Below are 17,374 nucleotides of genomic sequence, written 5' to 3'. Positions count from 1 at the left end.
CGGGAATTCCCTCACCTGTTGCCTCGCAAAAGCCCTCAGTTGCATATACCTGAATGCATTCCCTTGGGGCAATCCATATTTCTCGGTCAGCGCTCCCAGACTCGCGAACTTCCCATCCACAAACAGATCTTTCAGTTGCATTATTCCTGCTCTTTGCCACATTCCATATCCCCCATCCATTCCCCCTGGGGCAAACCTATGGTTGTTTCTTATCGGGGACCCCCCCAAGGCTCCAGTCTTTCCCCTATGCCGTCTCCACTGTCCCCAAATTTTCAGTGTAGCCACCACCACCGGGCTTGTGGTGTAGTTCCTCGGTGAGAACGGCAATGGGGCTGTCACCATAGCCTGTAGGCTAGTCCCCCTACAGGACGCCCTCTCTAATCTCTTCCACACCGCTCCCTCCTCCTCTCCCATCCACTTACTCACCATTGAAATATTAGCGGCCCAATAATACTCACTTAGGCTCGGTAGTGCCAGCCCCCTCCTATCCCTGCTACGCTGTAAGAATCCCTTCCTCACTCTCGGGGTCTTCCCGGCCCACACAAAACCCATGATGCTCTTTTCAATCCTTTTAAAAAAAGCCTTCGTGATCACCACCGGGAGGCACTGAAACACAAAGAGGAATCTCGGGAGGACCACCATCTTAACCGCCTGCACCCTCCCTGCCAGTGACAGGGATACCATATCCCATCTCTTGAAATCCTCCTCCATTTGTTCCACCAACCGCGTTAAATTTAACCTATGCAATGTGCCCCAATTCTTGGCTATCAGGATCCCCAGGTAACGAAAGTCCCTTGTTACCTTCCTCAACGGTAGGTCCTCTATTTCTCTACTCTGCTCCCTTGGATGCACCACAAACAACTCACTTTTCCCCATGTTCAATTTATACCCTGAAAAATCCCCAAACTCCCCAAGTATCCGCATTATTTCTGGCATCCCCTCCGCCGGGTCTGCCACATATAGTAACAAATCGTCCGCATACAAAGATACCCGGTGTTCTTCTCCTCCTCTAAGTACTCCCCTCCACTTCTTGGAACCCCTCAACGCTATCGCCAGGGGCTCAATCGCCAGTGCAAACAATAATGGGGACAGAGGGCGTCCCTGCCTTGTCCCTCTATGGAGCCGAAAATATGCAGATCCCCGTCCATTCGTGACCACGCTCGCCATTGGGGCCCTATACAACAGCTGCACCCATCTAACATACCCCTCTCCAAAACCAAATCTCCTCAACACCTCCCACAAATAATCCCACTCCACTCTATCAAATGCTTTCTCGGCATCCATCGCCACTACTATCTCCGTTTCCCCCTCTGGTGGGGGCATCATCATTACCCCTAACAGCCTCCGTATATTCGTGTTCAGCTGTCTCCCCTTCACAAACCCAGTTTGGTCCTCGTGGACCACCCCTGGGACACATTCCTCTATTCTCATTGCCATTACCTTGGCCAGGATCTTGGCATCTACATTTAGGAGGGAAATAGGTCTATAGGACCCGCATTGTAGCGGGTCCTTTTCCTTCTTTAAGAGAAGCGATATCGTTGCTTCAGACATAGTTGGGGGCAGTTGTCCCCTTTCCTTTGCCTCATTAAAGGTCCTCGTCAATACCGGGGCGAGCAAGTCCACATATTTTCTATAGAATTCGACTGGGAATCCATCCGGTCCCGGGGCCTTTCCTGCCTGCATGCTCCTAATTCCTTTCACCACTTCTTCTACCTCGATCTGTGCTCCCAGTCCCACCCTTTCCTGCTCTTCCACCTTGGGAAATTCCAGCCGATCCAAAAAGCCCATCATTCTCTCCCTCCCATCCGGGGGTTGAGCTTCATATAATTTTTTATAAAATGTCTTGAACACTCCATTCACTCTCTCCGCTCCCCGCTCCATCTCTCCTTCCTCATCCCTCACTCCCCCTATTTCCCTCGCTGCTCCCCTTTTCCTCAATTGGTGTGCCAGCAACCTGCTCGCCTTCTCCCCATATTCGTACTGTACACCCTGTGCCTTCCTCCATTGTGCCTCTGCAGTGCCCGTAGTCAGCAAGTCAAATTCTACATGTAGCCTTTGCCTTTCCCTGTACAGTCCCTCCTCCAGTGCTTCCGCATATTGTCTGTCCACCCTCAAAAGTTCTTGCAGCAACCGCTCCCGTTCCTTACTCTCCTGCTTCCCTTTATGTGCCCTTATTGATATCAGCTCCCTTCTAACCACCGCCTTCAGCGCCTCCCAGACCACTCCCACCTGGACCTCCCCATTATCATTGAGTTCCAAGTACTTTTCAATGCACCCCCTCGCCCTTAGACACACCCCCTCATCTGCCATTAGTCCCATGTCCATTCTCCAGGGTGGGCACCCTCCTGTTTCCTCCCCTATCTCCAAGTCTACCCAGTGTGGAGCGTGATCCGAAATGGCTATAGCCGTATACTCCGTTCCCCTCACCTTCGGGATCAACGCCCTTCCCAGCACAAAAAAGTCTATTCGCGAGTAGACTTTATGGACATAGGAGAAAAACGAGAACTCCTTACTCCTAGGTCTGCTAAATCTCCACGGGTCTACACCTCCCATCTGCTCCATAAAATCTTTAAGTACCTTGGCTGCTACCGGCCTCCTTCCAGTCCTGGACTTCGACCTATCCAGCCCTGGTTCCAACACCGTATTAAAATCTCCCCCCCCCATTATCAGCTTTCCCATCTCTAGGTCCGGAATGCGTCCTAGCATCCGCCTCATAAAATTGGCATCATCCCAGTTCGGAGCATATACGTTTACCAAAACCACCGTCTCCCCCTGTAGTTTGCCACTCACCATCACGTATCTGCCCCCGTTATCCGCCACTATAGTCTTTGCCTCGAACATTACCCGCTTCCCCACTAATATAGCCACCCCCCTGTTTTTCGCATCTAGCCCCGAATGGAACACCTGTCCCACCCATCCTTTGCGTAGCCTAACCTGGTCTATCAGTTTCAGGTGCGTTTCCTGTAACATAACCACATCTGCCTTAAGTTTCTTAAGGTGTGCGAGTACCCATGCCCTCTTTATCGGCCCGTTCAGCCCTCTCACGTTCCACGTGATCAGCCGGGTTGGGGGGCTTCCTACCCCCCCCCTTGTCGATTAGCCATCCCCTTTTTCCAGCTCCTCACCCGGTTCCCACGCAGCTGTATCTCCCCCAGGCGGTGCCCCCCCCGCCCATCCCCTCCCATGCCAGCTCCCCCCTCTCCCCAGCAGCAGCAACCCAGTAATTCCCCCCTCCCACCCCCCCGCTAGATCCCCCGCTAGCGTAATTACTCCCCCCATGTTGCTCCCAGAAGTTAGCAAACTCTGGCCGACCTCGGCTTCCTCCCGTGACCTCGGCTCGCACCGTGCGACGCCCCCTCCTTCCTGCTTCTCTATTCCCGCCATGATTATCATAGCGCGGGAACCAAGCCCGCGCTTCTCCCTTGGCCCCGCCCCCAATGGCCAATGCCCCATCTCCTCCACCTCCCCTCCTCCCCCATCACCACCTGTGGAAGAGAGAAAAGTTACCACATCGCAGGATTAGTACATAAAACTCCTCTTTCCCCCCTTTTTAACCCCCCTCTTCGCCCCCCACATTCGCCCCACCACTTTGTTCAAACGTTCTTTTTAATAACCCGCTCATCCCAGTTTTTCTTCCACAATAAAAGTCCACGCTTCATCCGCCGTCTCAAAGTAGTGGTGCCTCCCTCGATATGTGACCCACAGTCTTGCCGGTTGCAGCATTCCAAATGTTATCTTCTTTTTATGAAGCACCGCCTTGGCCCGATTAAAGCTCGTCCTCCTTCTCGCCATCTCCGCACTCCAGTCTTGGTAAACGCGGATCACCGCGTTCTCCCATTTACTGCTCCGAGTTTTCTTTGCCCATCTAAGGACCATTTCTCTATCCTTAAAATGGAGGAATCTCACCACTATGGCTCTGGGAATTTCTCCTGTTCTCGGTCCTCGCGCCATCACTCGGTATGCTCCCTCCACCTCCAACGGACCCGCCGGGGCCTCTGCTCCCATTAACGAGTGCAGCATCGTGCTCACATATGCCCCGACGTCCGCTCCCTCCGCACCTTCAGGAAGACCAAGAATCCTCAAGTTGTTCCTCCTTGCGTTGTTCTCCAGTGCCTCCAACCTTTCCACACATCGTTTCTGATGTGCCTCATGCATCTCCGTCTTCACCACCAGGCCCTGTATGTCGTCCTCATTCTCGGCTGCCTTTGCCTTCACGACCCGAAGCTCCCTCTCCTGGGTCTTTTGTTCCTCCTTTAGCCCTTCGATCGCCTGTAGTATCGGGGCCAACAGCTCTTTCTTCATTTCCTTTTTGAGCTCTTCCACACAGCATTTCAAGAACTCTTGTTGTTCAGGGCCCCATGTTAAACTGCCACCTTCCGACGCCATCTTGGTTTTTGCTTGCCTTCCTTGCCGCTGTTCTGAAGGATCCACTGCAATCCGGCCACTTTCTCCTCCTTTTTTTCATCCGTATCCAGGGGGGATTCCCTTCTGGTTTACCGCAGTGTTTTTAGCCGTCAAAATTGCCGTTGGGGCTCCTATCAAGAGCCCAAAAGTCCGTTTCACCGGGAGCTGCCGAAACGTGCGACTCAGCTGGTCATCGCCGCACCCGGAAGTCTTGTGATGCCCTAGAGTTAGCGGACATAATGGGATTTACACCCTGGCACTCAGGCAGTGCTCCTACTAGCTTGGCAATGCCACCATACACTTACCATGACCACCCGACCATGGCTCTGTAAAATCCCCTCCCGTACCTACCTTTCTCTGTATCACTGAGCTCTCTCCCTGTTGCAGATGCCTGGTTAGCTCTCAACAGTGGCTAAGAGACTGGACAAGATGCCATAACGTTTTTAAGGTTTAATTCGTCCCAGGAGTGATAATATAAGAAATAGAGCTTGGTTATTTTATAAACAAACTTAATTGAAACAAAAGAAAAGGAAATCATATTTAAACTTTTACTTCAGCTGACAGATGACATGCAGTTTTTTAAACCTAACACACCAGTTCCCATGAAACAGCACTCCAATTAAACATTTAGCTCTTGTTCCACTTACACAAACATGCAAAGGCAATACTTGCATTTACAGAGCAATTTTTCTTATGTTAGGGATATTTGTTCAGAATCCTTTTCCGAAGCCTGCCTCGGTGACAACTTTCATGACCTCTCTGGTCGATTTCCACAGTCTTCTACATGCAAATGTTCAAAACAGCATTCATGTCTCTCTCGCTCTCCATCTAAGTTCTGCTCAGCCCCTCAACCAAAGGTTCTCTCTTGAGGTGGCCAGACTTGAATCCAATATTGTTAATTTAGCTGACTGCCCACTCCCGCTCATACAAAAGAATACAGCTATGCCATTGATATACAACTAACCTTCCATTGACGGACAAATTCCTAATATCTCCCTATCATGACAGTCTCTGTCTCACTGTTTGTGGGTGCGATTCTCCGGCCATGTCATGGGTGGCGGGGGTGGGGGACCCACTAGCTCACATAGAGATCAGGGCACCCTTTCAAAATGAGGGCCCAATCTCGGAGTTCAACTCCCCAATGCTAAAAAAAATTCTAAACCAGTGAGAAACTCCCCAGGGCACACAAAAGTGACAAAATGTCATTGAATAGCAGTGGGGAACTCGCCAGCAGAGCTGGTGGGAAACTCCCTGAAAAACCCGCCACAAACTAACTTTTAAATTTATTGGGAGAATCGTGCCCTGTGTCTCTCGATTCCTCTATATGTATCTTTCATTGTATTTCTCCTGTTTCTCTTTGTATCTCTCTCTATTTCAGAATCTCTCTATATCTATTTCTCTCAGTATCGCTGTTTCTCTCCCTCTCCCGGTCACTGTCTCTGCCTCGCTATCTGTGTCTCTCTATATTCCTCTGTTTCTATCTCTCTGTAAAGCTCTTCCTATTTCTCTTTGTATCGCTCTCTTTCTCTGTATCTCTCTCTTTCTCTCACCTCTTCTGCTGTTGTGCACTGGCCCATGCAATTCTATTAAGAACATAGAACATAGAAAATACAGCACAGAACAGGCCCTTCGGCCCACGATGTTGTGCCGAACCTTTGTCCTAGATTAATCATAGATTATCATTGAATTTACAGTGCAGAAGGAGGCCATTCGGCCCCCCGAGTCTGCACCAGCTCTTGGAAAGAGCACCCTACCCAAACTCAACACCTCCACCCAACACCAAGGGCAATTTGGACATTAAGGGCAATTTATCATTGGCCAATTCACCTAACCCGCACATCTTTGGACTGTGGGAGGAAACCGGAGCACCCGGAGGAAACCCATGCAGACACGGGGAGGACGTGCAGACTCCGCACAGACAATGACCCAAGCCGGAATCGAACCTGGGACCATGGATCTGTGAAGCAATTGTGCTATCCACAATGCTGCCGTGCTGCCCTTAAGAACAAATAAATCTACACTATATCATTTTCCCGTAATCCATGTACCTATCCAATAGCTGCTTGAAGGTCCCCAATGTTTCCGACTCAACTACTTCCACAGGCAGTGCATTCCATGCCCCCACTACTCTCTGGGTAAAGAACCTACCTCTGATATCCCTCCTATATCTTCCACCTTTCACCTTAAAAAAGGTTACTCAGAAAATGCTGCAAATGGTCAGCTGGTTAAGCATCATCTATGGAGAGAGAAAAACAGAAGTTAACACTTCAGGTTAATATTATGTCAAGTCATTGACCTGAAACTTTCACTTTAGGCAGCCTATTAACCCTGATGGGTGTCGGGCTCCTTAATTTGGCTAGTGGGCACATTGGGAAAGGTTTCAGCAGGGTGAAAGTTGTTTAGGGTTGTTCAGAACGATTGCGGAACAGCAGACAGCTTCCTACAGCAGGCAGGAGAAAAAAACAAGAGGGCAAACTGCCAACCTCTGTAGCCTTGTTCATTGTGGTTGTGGTACTAAACTGGTGCTGCTTTCTGCTTTCAGGCACAGTAAACCTCGCAACCGACCGTCATTCCGGCAGATCCTTCTCCACCTGGACATTGCATCCGCTGACGTGTTGGGCACCCCTCAGGAGACCTACTTTAAATCTCAGGTAATACGTTGGGTTAGAGACTGAGGCCAGCCTGAGAGAACAGACGTCACCCACAGTTTCGCCGAGTACAGCACCCCAAACTTGCCCTGCCGTCGATAAAGAGTGGCTTTGGCCCTGTTAAACCCAGCACGCCCTTTTTGCCAGCTCCACTCCAATGTCCTGGTATATTCGGACCTTATTTCCCTGCCATTCACAGTTCCGTTTCTCCCTGGCCCACCGCAGGGATGATGTTTTGTCGCATCATTGACCTGAACCTTTAACTTTGGGGACCACAGGGTTCAAGACATGATGCTTACAATTGCCATCAGTAACACAGCAACCATATTAAAAGATCCAATACCAGGCAATGATGTTGTAAGCGGTCAATTTCAGCCCTACTTGACCCAGAGTCACAACATAATTGAAATTAATAAATAATTCTTCGAAAACACCCAAAGTCTTTGGCACTTGGCTGCCCAATAACTACAGTCACCAGGTTTGTAAAATTTAAACACAATTAACTTTATTAATAACAAGAACTATAATTAAATATGCAGAAGATAAAACAGGTTGCCTATTAACTAATAATTAACTCAACACACCCTACAACAGACAAACACTGAGGGGAAAAGAGGGACGAAAAACTAATGACAAAAGTAAAAAGAGGGCGGCACAGTGGCGTAGTGGGTTAGCACTGCTGCCTCATGAAGCTGAGGACCTGGTTTCGATCCCAGCCCCGGGTCACTGTCCGTGTGGAGTTTACACATTCTCCCCATGTCTGCGTGGGTCTTACCCCCACAATCCAAAGGTGTGCAGTGTATGTCGATTGGCCACACTTAATTGCCCCGAACGGATGGAGGTGTGGGCTTTAGTAGGGTGCTCTTTCCAAGGGCCGGTGCAGATCCGATGGGCCGAATGACCTCCTTCTGCACTGTAAATTCTATGATAAATTCTATGACAGTATCTGATTCATATATGGAGAACAACCACCTTGGGTAAGGTACCAGAAATCAGAGAAGAATCGCGAGTGTAAATGTGAAGCTTCTGTTATTGAGTCGCAGTCCTAGAATTCAGGAGGGAACCCCACTTGTAAAAAGAGTGTGTTTGATTTCAGGCTGAATGGAGGGAAGAAGTGAAAAAGCATTTTGAAAAGATAAAGAGTGAAGGAACGTGTATCCACCGGTTAGATGAAGAATTAATCAGACGAAGGAGAGAGGAACTAAGGTATGTGCACTCACTCACCTGATTGAATGCAGTATATTCTTTGTAACTTCAACCCTTGGAATGACAATGTTAGGAGGCCCAGGTTCGTTCCTCCCATCATTATCATGTTTATTTTAAAGTATTCTTATTCAACAAATTTTCAACATTTTCATAATACAACACCCAAACAAGCCCAATAACACCCAAACAAGCAAACAAACAAGACATCCCCCCCACCTCCCCTCCCCAACAGTCAAACGGTAACCAATTCCTGAAAGTGTATAATAAACTAACCCCAACAATTGTAGAACCCCTCCTTCATTTCGAACTTTACCTTCTCTAGGTTCAGAAACTCCAGTAAATCCCCCCGCCACACCGAGGCGTAGGTTAGAGAGGCTGACCTCCACACAAACAAAACCCGCCTTCGAGTGATCCATGAGGCGAAGGCTAAGATATCCGCCTCCGTGCCCGTTTGAGCTCGAGCTGGTCCAACACCCCGAATATGGCTTCTAGGGGGCTGGGTTCACATCCACATATAAGACCCCTGAATTGTCCTGAATACCGATCTCCAAAAATGTTCTGGTTTCGGTCAGGACCAGAACATGTGAACATGATTCATGAGACCCCTCCCACATTGCTCACAGGTATCCTCCATCCCCTCGAACAGCCGGCTCATCCTTGACTTAGTGAAGTGAGCCCTATGCACTACCTTCAGCTGTATCAGCCCCAACCTCGCACAAGACGTTGAGGAATTCACCCTCTGCAGCACCTCACACCACAGTCCCTCTTCCAGGACCATCCCCAGCTCCTCTTCCCATTTCATCTTAATCCCCTCCATCGACACCCCGTCCTCCTCCAGGATCCTCCTGTAAATCGCCGAGATGACTCCTTTCTCCAGTCCCCCCGCTGACAACACTTCTCCAACAACAAAGAGGCCGGCACTACCGGGAAGGTTGGGAACACCTTCCTTGCGAAGTCCCGTACCTGCATATACCGAAACCCTTCTCTCTGTGTCAATCCATACTTCTCTCCCGACTTTTCTAGACTCGCGAATCGTCCCACAAGGAACAAACCCTTCATTTCACTGATACCCTTCTCCTCTCAGCCCCCAAACCTCGCATCTGTCCTTCCTGGCCCGAACCTGTGATTCCCCCTCATCAGCATCCTCCCTGACCCAGCCCTCAATTTAAAGTGTAGTCTAAACTGCCTCCAAATCCTAAGTGTGACCACCCCCACCTGACTCCCCGAATACTTTCCTGGGGTCATCGGGAGCAGTGGCGTTGCCAACGCCCGCAACCTGGCTCCCTGCAAGAGCCCGCCTCCATCCTTATCCACAGAACCCTCCCCTCTTTACACCATCCTCTCAATTTCTCAGCATTTGCTGCCCAATAATAGCAAAGCAAATTCGGGAGGCCTTGTCCCCCATTCGCCTTCCCCTCAGTAATATCACCTTTCTAATCCTGGGGACCTTCCCCCACCAAATTAACAAGGAGATCAACTTATCCACCCCCTTGAAGAACAATTTAGGTAGAAAGACCGGCAGACACTGGAACAGAAACAGGAACCGTGGCAACACATTCATTTTGACAGCCTGAACATTAAAGATCCCAAAGCACTGTTCGAAGAAGATGTTTTACAAATGGGCTGATTGACTCAACCAATGTCACAAGGTGCAGTTAGTCAGTCGTCCATTTTGTGTACTTTATGTGCGCAAACTGGTCAGCAAGGTAACAGACCTCACTGCAGGGGCATGGTGGAAAAACGATAAGGCCCTGTATTCGATGCAATTACTTGTGGAGAAAGCTGCTTAGTGCCAGTGTTATGTCTTTTGTTCCAGACACGCCCTAGACATCAGAGAGCACTACGAGAGGAAGCTGGAGCGAGCCAACAATCTCTACATGGAACTCAGTGCCATCATGTTGCAGTTGGAGATCAGGGAGAAGGAACTCATAAAGTAGGTACAAAACCAACTGCAGCAATCTGAAATAATATAAAACAAACTGAAAAATGCAGCAGCTCAGTCAGCTTCTGAAAGAGAGAGTCTGGGTTCTGGCTGGAGGTTCGAGTTCCACCAGAAACGATCACTGGTCTTTCACTTCTTCAGGTTCCGCGAGTTATATTCTTTTATGAATTCTTAGGATGCGGGTACCCCGTGAGATGTTGCAATGTGAATCTCGCCCACAATGGGCGGGATCACTTTTTAGCAAATCTACAGATTAGAGCGAGGCAGTAAGCCTTACTCTAATGTGCAGATTCCAGAGGCTTTGGGATTCAATCCCTTCTCCTCAGAGACCTCGGACGAGCGCCGTTCAGCACTGGTCCCCACAAACGAGGACCAGACGGAGCGGCACTTGTGAGGGTGTCCAAGGGGATCGGAGGCCCCCACCTGCATGCCCTTTGGGCGGGGTGGTGCCCTTGCACTGCTGCTGCCACCTGGGCACATTGGAAGTGCCAGCCTGGCATCCTGGCACTGCCAGTGTACCCAGGTGGCATTGCCAGCTGGCCTGGGCACTGCCAGGGTGCCAGGTTGGCACTGCCAAGTTGACATTGTTTGCGTGCGTGCGATTGGGCCAAGTTGTCCGGCATGGGTGTTGGGGAGCTACGGGAGGGGGCCAGGGACCCTCTCATATTACATTCAGTTTGGGGGGGGGAGGTCGGGGATTTTTTCGGGGGCCTCGGAGATCAGGGCACTATTTTTTAAAGGGCGTCCCGATCTCTTGCTACAATGGGGAGTTCTGGCGAGCGGAGTTCCCCATTGTACAAAACGGGGCTATGCGGCCTTCCCTCTTGCACTATCTCTTCAACCACATATTCAAATATTCTGTCCTCTTATCTCAATACTAATTAGTGCATGACACCAGGAGTAACCTGGAGATCATTGCCTTTGATGTCCTGCTTGCCTGTCTCCTTTAAATTCCCTAAAAATCTAACTTCAAGACAACACCCCTCAGTGCAGCACGGTGGCGCAGTAGGTTAGCCCTGCTGCCTCACGGCGCCGAGGTCCCAGGTTCGATCCCGGCCCCAGGTCACTGTTCGTGTGGAGTTTGCACATTCTCCCCGTGTTTGTGTGAGTTTCGCCCCACAACCCAAAGGTGAGCAGGCCAGGTGGACTGGCCATGTTAAATTGCCCCTTCATTTAAAAAAATGAATTGGGTACTCTAAATTTATATTAAAAAAAGACAACACCTCTCTTTCAATGTCATTGGTACTGAATGTGGACCACGACCACTGGCTCTTCACCCTTGCTCTTCAAGAATGCCCTGCAGCCGCTCAGTCACAGCATTCACCCTGGCAGAAGTCAGGCAACGTACCAACCTGTGCTCATGTCCGCAGCAGCAGAAACACCCGTCTGTTCCCTGACAGTATAATTACCTGGGCACGATTCTACTGCGCCCCGTCCCACCCCATTACACCCCGTGCACGTCCCACTATTCCCGGAGAATAGCGGGACAGTCTCTAAACAGAGTTCGCATTGGGCACCGAATGGAGTTCGATGCTCCCGGACCATGGCACCCGACACATATTTAAATTACTCTTTAAACGCATTTAAATATGCTCAGCACATTCAAAGCCAGTCTCCCAGCTTCACCGCATCCACAGGCGTAGCATGAGGCCAACAGGAATCGCTACTCGTTTCCAAAAACGGAAACCAGTCATGATGGCCACACCAGGTGTCCATTGGAGCCCTGGGTGGTCGGGGTTGTCCCTCTGGGGTCAAGGGTTGGGGGTATTGCCTACGTCTGTGGGGGTTGCAGCGTTTATGGTTGTCGGGTGGGGGACCTTCAACTTAACTTTGCGATTAAGGGCGCCTTGATCTCTGAGGAGCTGGTCTTGTCGGCGTCTTTTGGTCCCCATTCAAAAAAAAAATTGAAGTGTGGGAGAGTTCAGTGAGAATGTCGCCCAGCTCCAGAAAAATGACTAAGTGTGGGTGGAATGCTATGCGCTCTTCCTGTACAGGTGTGACCCCACAGATGTAGGCAACATCCCAAAGGATATCATCGCCCTCACTAGTATTAAGAACTCCTGCGCTACCTGCCTAAACCTCCTCGACTATGTGGCAGCCAGCTATTACCTTTCTGCCTGCAAACCTTTTTTCTTATTTAGAGTACCCAATTATGTTTATCCAATTAAGGGGCAAATTAGCGTGGTCAATGCACCTAACCTGCACATCTTTTGGGTTGTGGGGGTGAGGACCATGTAGATACGGGGAGAATGTGCAAACTCTACACAGACAGTGACCCGGTCGAGATCGAACCCAGGTCCTCAGCACCGTATGCAGTAGTGCTAACCACTGCGCCACCATTCCACCCTTTTCTGCCTGCAAACCGTAAGATGCAGGCTAACACAGCCAGAAATGCCTTGCAGGTGCACCACAATAACTTCAGCTGTTGCTCGAGCTCCGAAACCAGAGCTTGTGCTGCTTCTGCCGACAACACTTCCTGGACATGTCGTTGTTCAGGTGCACAAATGTACTAGAGTTCCCACGTGGAACAGGATGTACATTTGAAGAGACTGGGGTACCCTCCGATACCTCATTTATTAGATTATTAATTGATTTAACAGAAATAAATTTAGGGCTTAAATAAATAAACTCACCAGCTACTCACCAATCAGCAGTTTCTCTTGAGTTGTCATATAATTTTATGTGGAGGTTGACTTATTGCTGACAAAAAAACATGCTGCTGAAGCCTTTCATATTGTAAGTCATCAGGACAGATGCAAGAATTATAATTTCTTTTTTAAAAAAAATATTTTATTGAGAAATTTTTGGCCAACCATCACAGTACATTGTGTATCCTTTACACAGTAATATAACAATATAAATAACAATGGCCAGTTTTATAAACAAGAAATAAATAACATATAAACGAAAACAAAAACAAAACTAAATGGCAACTGCCTTGTCCCAGATAAATATTCTCCAAAAATATGTTTTAACGCAAAGGCCAAAACATCGGCCTCTCTCGCCTCCTGCACTCCCGGCTCTTCTGCAACCCCAAATATAGCCAACCCCCAGCTTGGTTCGACCTGGACCCCCACTACCTTCGAAAGCACCTTTGTCACCCCCACCCAAAACCCCTGTAGTGCCGGACATGACCAGAACATGTGGGTGTTATTCGCTGGGCTTTTCGAGCATCTCGCACACCTATCCTCTACTCCAAAAAATTTGCTAAGCCGTGTTCCAGTCATATGCGCCCTGTGTAACACCTTAAATTGTATCAGGCTTAGCCTGGCACACGAGGACGATGAGTTTACCCTACTTAGGGCATCAGCCCACAGCCCCTCCTCAATCTCCTCCCCCAGCTCTTCTTCCCATTTCCCTTTCAGCTCGTCTACCATAATCTCCCCCTCGTCTCTCATCTCCCTATATATGTCTGACACCTTACCGTCCCCCACCCATGTCTTTGAGATCACTCTGTCCTGCACCTCCTGCGTCGGGAGCTGCGGGAATTCCCTCACCTGTTGCCTCGTAAAAGCCCTCAGTTGCATATACCGGAATGCATTCCCTTGGGGCAACCCATATTTTTCGGTCAGCGCTCCCAGACTTGCAAACGTCCCATCTACAAACAGATCTCTCAATTGTGTTACTCCTGCTCTTTGCCATGTTCCAAATCCCCCATCCATTCTCCCCGGAGCAAACCTATGATTATTTCTTATCGGGGACCACACCGAGGCTCCCGTCTTTCCCCTATGCCGTCTCCATTGCCCCCAAATTTTCAGAGTAGCCACCACCACCGGGCTTGTGGTGTATTTCTTCGGTGAGAACGGCAACGGCGCCGTCACCATGGCTTGTAGGCAAGCCCCCCTACAGGACGCCTTCTCCAATCTCTTCCACGCCGCTCCCTCCTCTTCTCCCATCCACTTACACACCATTGAGATGTTGGCGGCCCACTAGTACTCACTCAGGTTCGGTAGCGCCAGCCCCCCCCCTATCCCTACTACGCTGCAAAAATCCCTTCCTCACTCTCGGGGTCTTCCCGGCCCACACAAAACTCATGATACTCTTCTCAATCCTTTTGAAAAAAGCCTTCGTGATCACCACCGGGAGGCACTGAAACACAAAGAGGAATCTCGGGAGGACCACCATTTTAACCGCTTGTACCCTCCCTGCCAGTGACAGGGATACCATGTCCCATCTCTTGAAGTCCTCCTCCATCTGTTCCACCAACCGCGTTAAGTTTAACCTATGCAATGTACCCCAATTCTTGGCTACCTGGATCCCCAAGTAGCGAAAGTCCCTTGTTACCTTCCTCAGCGGTAAGTCCTCTATTTCTCTGCTCTGCTCCCCTGGATGCACCACAAACAGCTCACTTTTCCCCATGTTCAGCTTATATCCTGAAAATTCTCCAAACTCCCCAAGTATCCGCATTATCTCTGGCATCCCCTCCGCCGGGTCCGCCACATACACCAATAAATCGTCCGCGTAAAGAGATACCCGGTGTTCCTCTCCTCCCCTGAGTACTCCCCTCCACTTCCTGGAACCCCTCAATGCTATTGCCAGGGGCTCAATCGCCAGTGCAAATAATAATGGGGACAGAGGACATCCCTGCCTCGTCCCTCTATGGAGCCGAAAATACGCAGACCCCCGTCCATTCGTGACCACGCTCGCCATCGGGGCCTGTATATTAGATGGGTACAGCAGCTGTACCCATCTAATATACTCATCTCCAAAGCCAAATCTCCTCAACACCTCCCACAAATAATCCCACTCCACTCTATCAAATGCTTTCTCGGCATCCATCACCACCACTATCTCCGCTTCCCCCTCTGGTGGGGGCATCATCATTACCCCTAGCAGCCTCCGTATATTCGTATTCAGCTGTCTCCCCTTCACAAACCCAGTTTGGTCCTCATGGACAACCACCGGGACACAATCCTCTATCCTCATTGCCATTACCTTGGCCAGAATCTTAGCGTCTACATTTAGGAGGGAAATAGGTCTATAGGACCCGCATTGCAGCGGGTCTTTTTCCTTCTTTAGGAGAAGCGATATCGTTGCCTCTGACATAGTCGGGGGCAGCTGTCCCCTTTCCTTCGCCTCATTAAAGGTTCTCATCAGTATCGGGGCAAGCAAGTCCACATATTTCCTATAAAATTCGACTGGCAATCCATCCGGTCCCGGAGCCTTCCCCGCCTGCATACTCCTAATTCCTTTCACTACTTCCTCTATCTCGATCTGTGCTCCCAGTCCCACCCTCTCCTGCTCCTCCACCTTAGGAAATTCCAGCCGGGCCAGGAAGCACATCATTCTCTCCTTCCCATCCGGGGGCTGTGCTTCGTATAATCTTTTATAGAATGCCTTGAACACTCCATTCACTCTCTCCGCTCCCCGCTCTATCTCTCCTTCCTCATCCCTCACTCCCCCTATTTCCCTCGCTGCTCCCCTTTTCCTCAATTGATGGGCCAGCAACCTGCTCGCCTTCTCCCCATACTCATACTGTACACCCTGTGCCTTCCTCCACTGTGCTTCTGCAGTACCCGTTGTCAGCAAGTCAAATTCTACGTGTAACCTTTGCCTTTCCCTGTACAGTCCCTCCTCATGTGCCTCCGCATATTGCCTGTCCACCCTCAGAAGTTCTTGCAGCACCCGCTCCCGTTCCCTACTCTCCTGCTTTCCTTTATGTGCCCTTATTGATATCAGCTCCCCAAGAATTATAATTTCAAAGTGAACAACACCTTATACTGTGTAAGAAAAGAGTGTAGATTGGTTGGCAAGTCATGTGGTATATGAATTTCTGTGCCTGTGCAATGCCAGGTATGTAGACTGCATATCCCAGCTTGTCCTCTGCAGGCAAAAGCAACATGTCCAGGCATTGAGCCTTTAAAAAAAAATTAAACCAAACCATGGAGGAATAGTAGTTCCCTGGAGTATTCTCTGTTCCAACATCTTGATAAATCAGTGTTAACTGGCCAACCAATCAGCATACTTTTCTCATGCAGTATAAATTGTTGCTCTCTTTGGAATTTAGCATTCTTGTGTGTGTTATAATGAGTACAAGATAGAAAACTTTGTCAGCATGTCTCTTTTCTCAGCAATACTCAAGTTCTTTACTCCCAAGTGACTATTTTAATGTTTTTACTTAACTGGCTTATCTGTGTACCTCAGGTTTTGATTTACTGAAAAATCCAGAATCCTTAGTGTTACTATCCCTTATTATTTAGCTCAAACTTTATCCCCCAAGATTTTTAGTTTTTATACTAAATAATTGATCTAATCTTACTTCACAGTTGATTAATTTAAACTATATTAGAGGTTTGTCAGTGTCACTGGGTCAAAATCCCAGAACTCCCTACCTCAACAACACTCGGGGTGTACCATCCCCACACAATTGTAGCAGATCAGAAAAAGGCTCCCCACCACCTGCTCAATGGCAATTAGTGATGGGCAATAAATTGTGGGATTGTCAGCGATGCCCACAGTCCGTGAATTAATATATTTCTAAAAAATGATTGGCTTGTTTTCCTTTGCTTCACAAACATCACCCAGCTGTTACTCTACATCTCCCTCTCTGCTGACCAACTCTAGTCCAGACCTTTATCAGCTTGAGCTTTGCTCAGGTCACATCTTGTGTACTTGGTTCATTTCTGGCGCAATAGCCTGACCAGTCCAAGTCCTGGAATCAGTGCAGAGAAGGGTCACAAAGCTGCTCCCTAGTGTGAGAGAACAGAGGTATATGGAAAGATCCTTTGTCCTTGGAAGGAGGAGAATAATAGGGTATCTTGTAAAGTGAAAAGGCCGTGCTTCCCAAACTATTTTCCAATGTGACCCCATTTTAACATTTGAAAATTAACGTAACCCAAGATACCAACAGAAACAAAACAACAACTAAGTATAGTAACATTCAATATATAATTATTAAGATTTACGTATTATAGATAAAAAACATAGTATATCTGTTAAAAATATTAAAATCTGTGCTTTTAACATACTTTAAAAAAATTATTATTTTATGCACTCACCAGTCCTTTACTTACGTGAGCTGGAGCAGCTCGTGGACCTTTGCCAGGAAGCAATGGATACTATTGACGTTCCCATTTGCATTCAGCATTACTGATCTATAGCAGCATCATATCAAGATTTTCTAAAGGTCATCTTGACATAATTGATTTTAAGGTGAAACAAGTCAAATAAACTT

General features: G+C 48.8%; 1 protein-coding gene across 4 annotated transcripts in view; it reads left to right on the top strand.

Moving 5' to 3' along the window:
• The window catches only part of map3k13 (mitogen-activated protein kinase kinase kinase 13), a 208,635-nt gene that overhangs the window by 103,410 nt on the left and 87,851 nt on the right, over nucleotides 1–17,374 (top strand). For all 4 annotated transcript variants that reach the window (XM_072483863.1, XM_072483854.1, XM_072483872.1 and 1 more), the window contains 3 exons: nucleotides 6,947–7,055; nucleotides 8,149–8,258; nucleotides 10,075–10,191. In XM_072483863.1, the coding sequence (XP_072339964.1) occupies nucleotides 6,947–7,055; nucleotides 8,149–8,258; nucleotides 10,075–10,191 (336 nt within the window). The remainder of the gene's footprint in view (nucleotides 1–6,946; nucleotides 7,056–8,148; nucleotides 8,259–10,074; nucleotides 10,192–17,374) is intronic.

The sequence above is a fragment of the Scyliorhinus torazame genome, chromosome 2 (genome assembly GCF_047496885.1).
Source record: "Scyliorhinus torazame isolate Kashiwa2021f chromosome 2, sScyTor2.1, whole genome shotgun sequence".
Lineage (NCBI taxonomy): Eukaryota > Metazoa > Chordata > Chondrichthyes > Carcharhiniformes > Scyliorhinidae > Scyliorhinus > Scyliorhinus torazame.
Note: the sequence above shows the minus strand (reverse complement) of the source record. Positions and strands in the feature narration are given on the sequence as shown.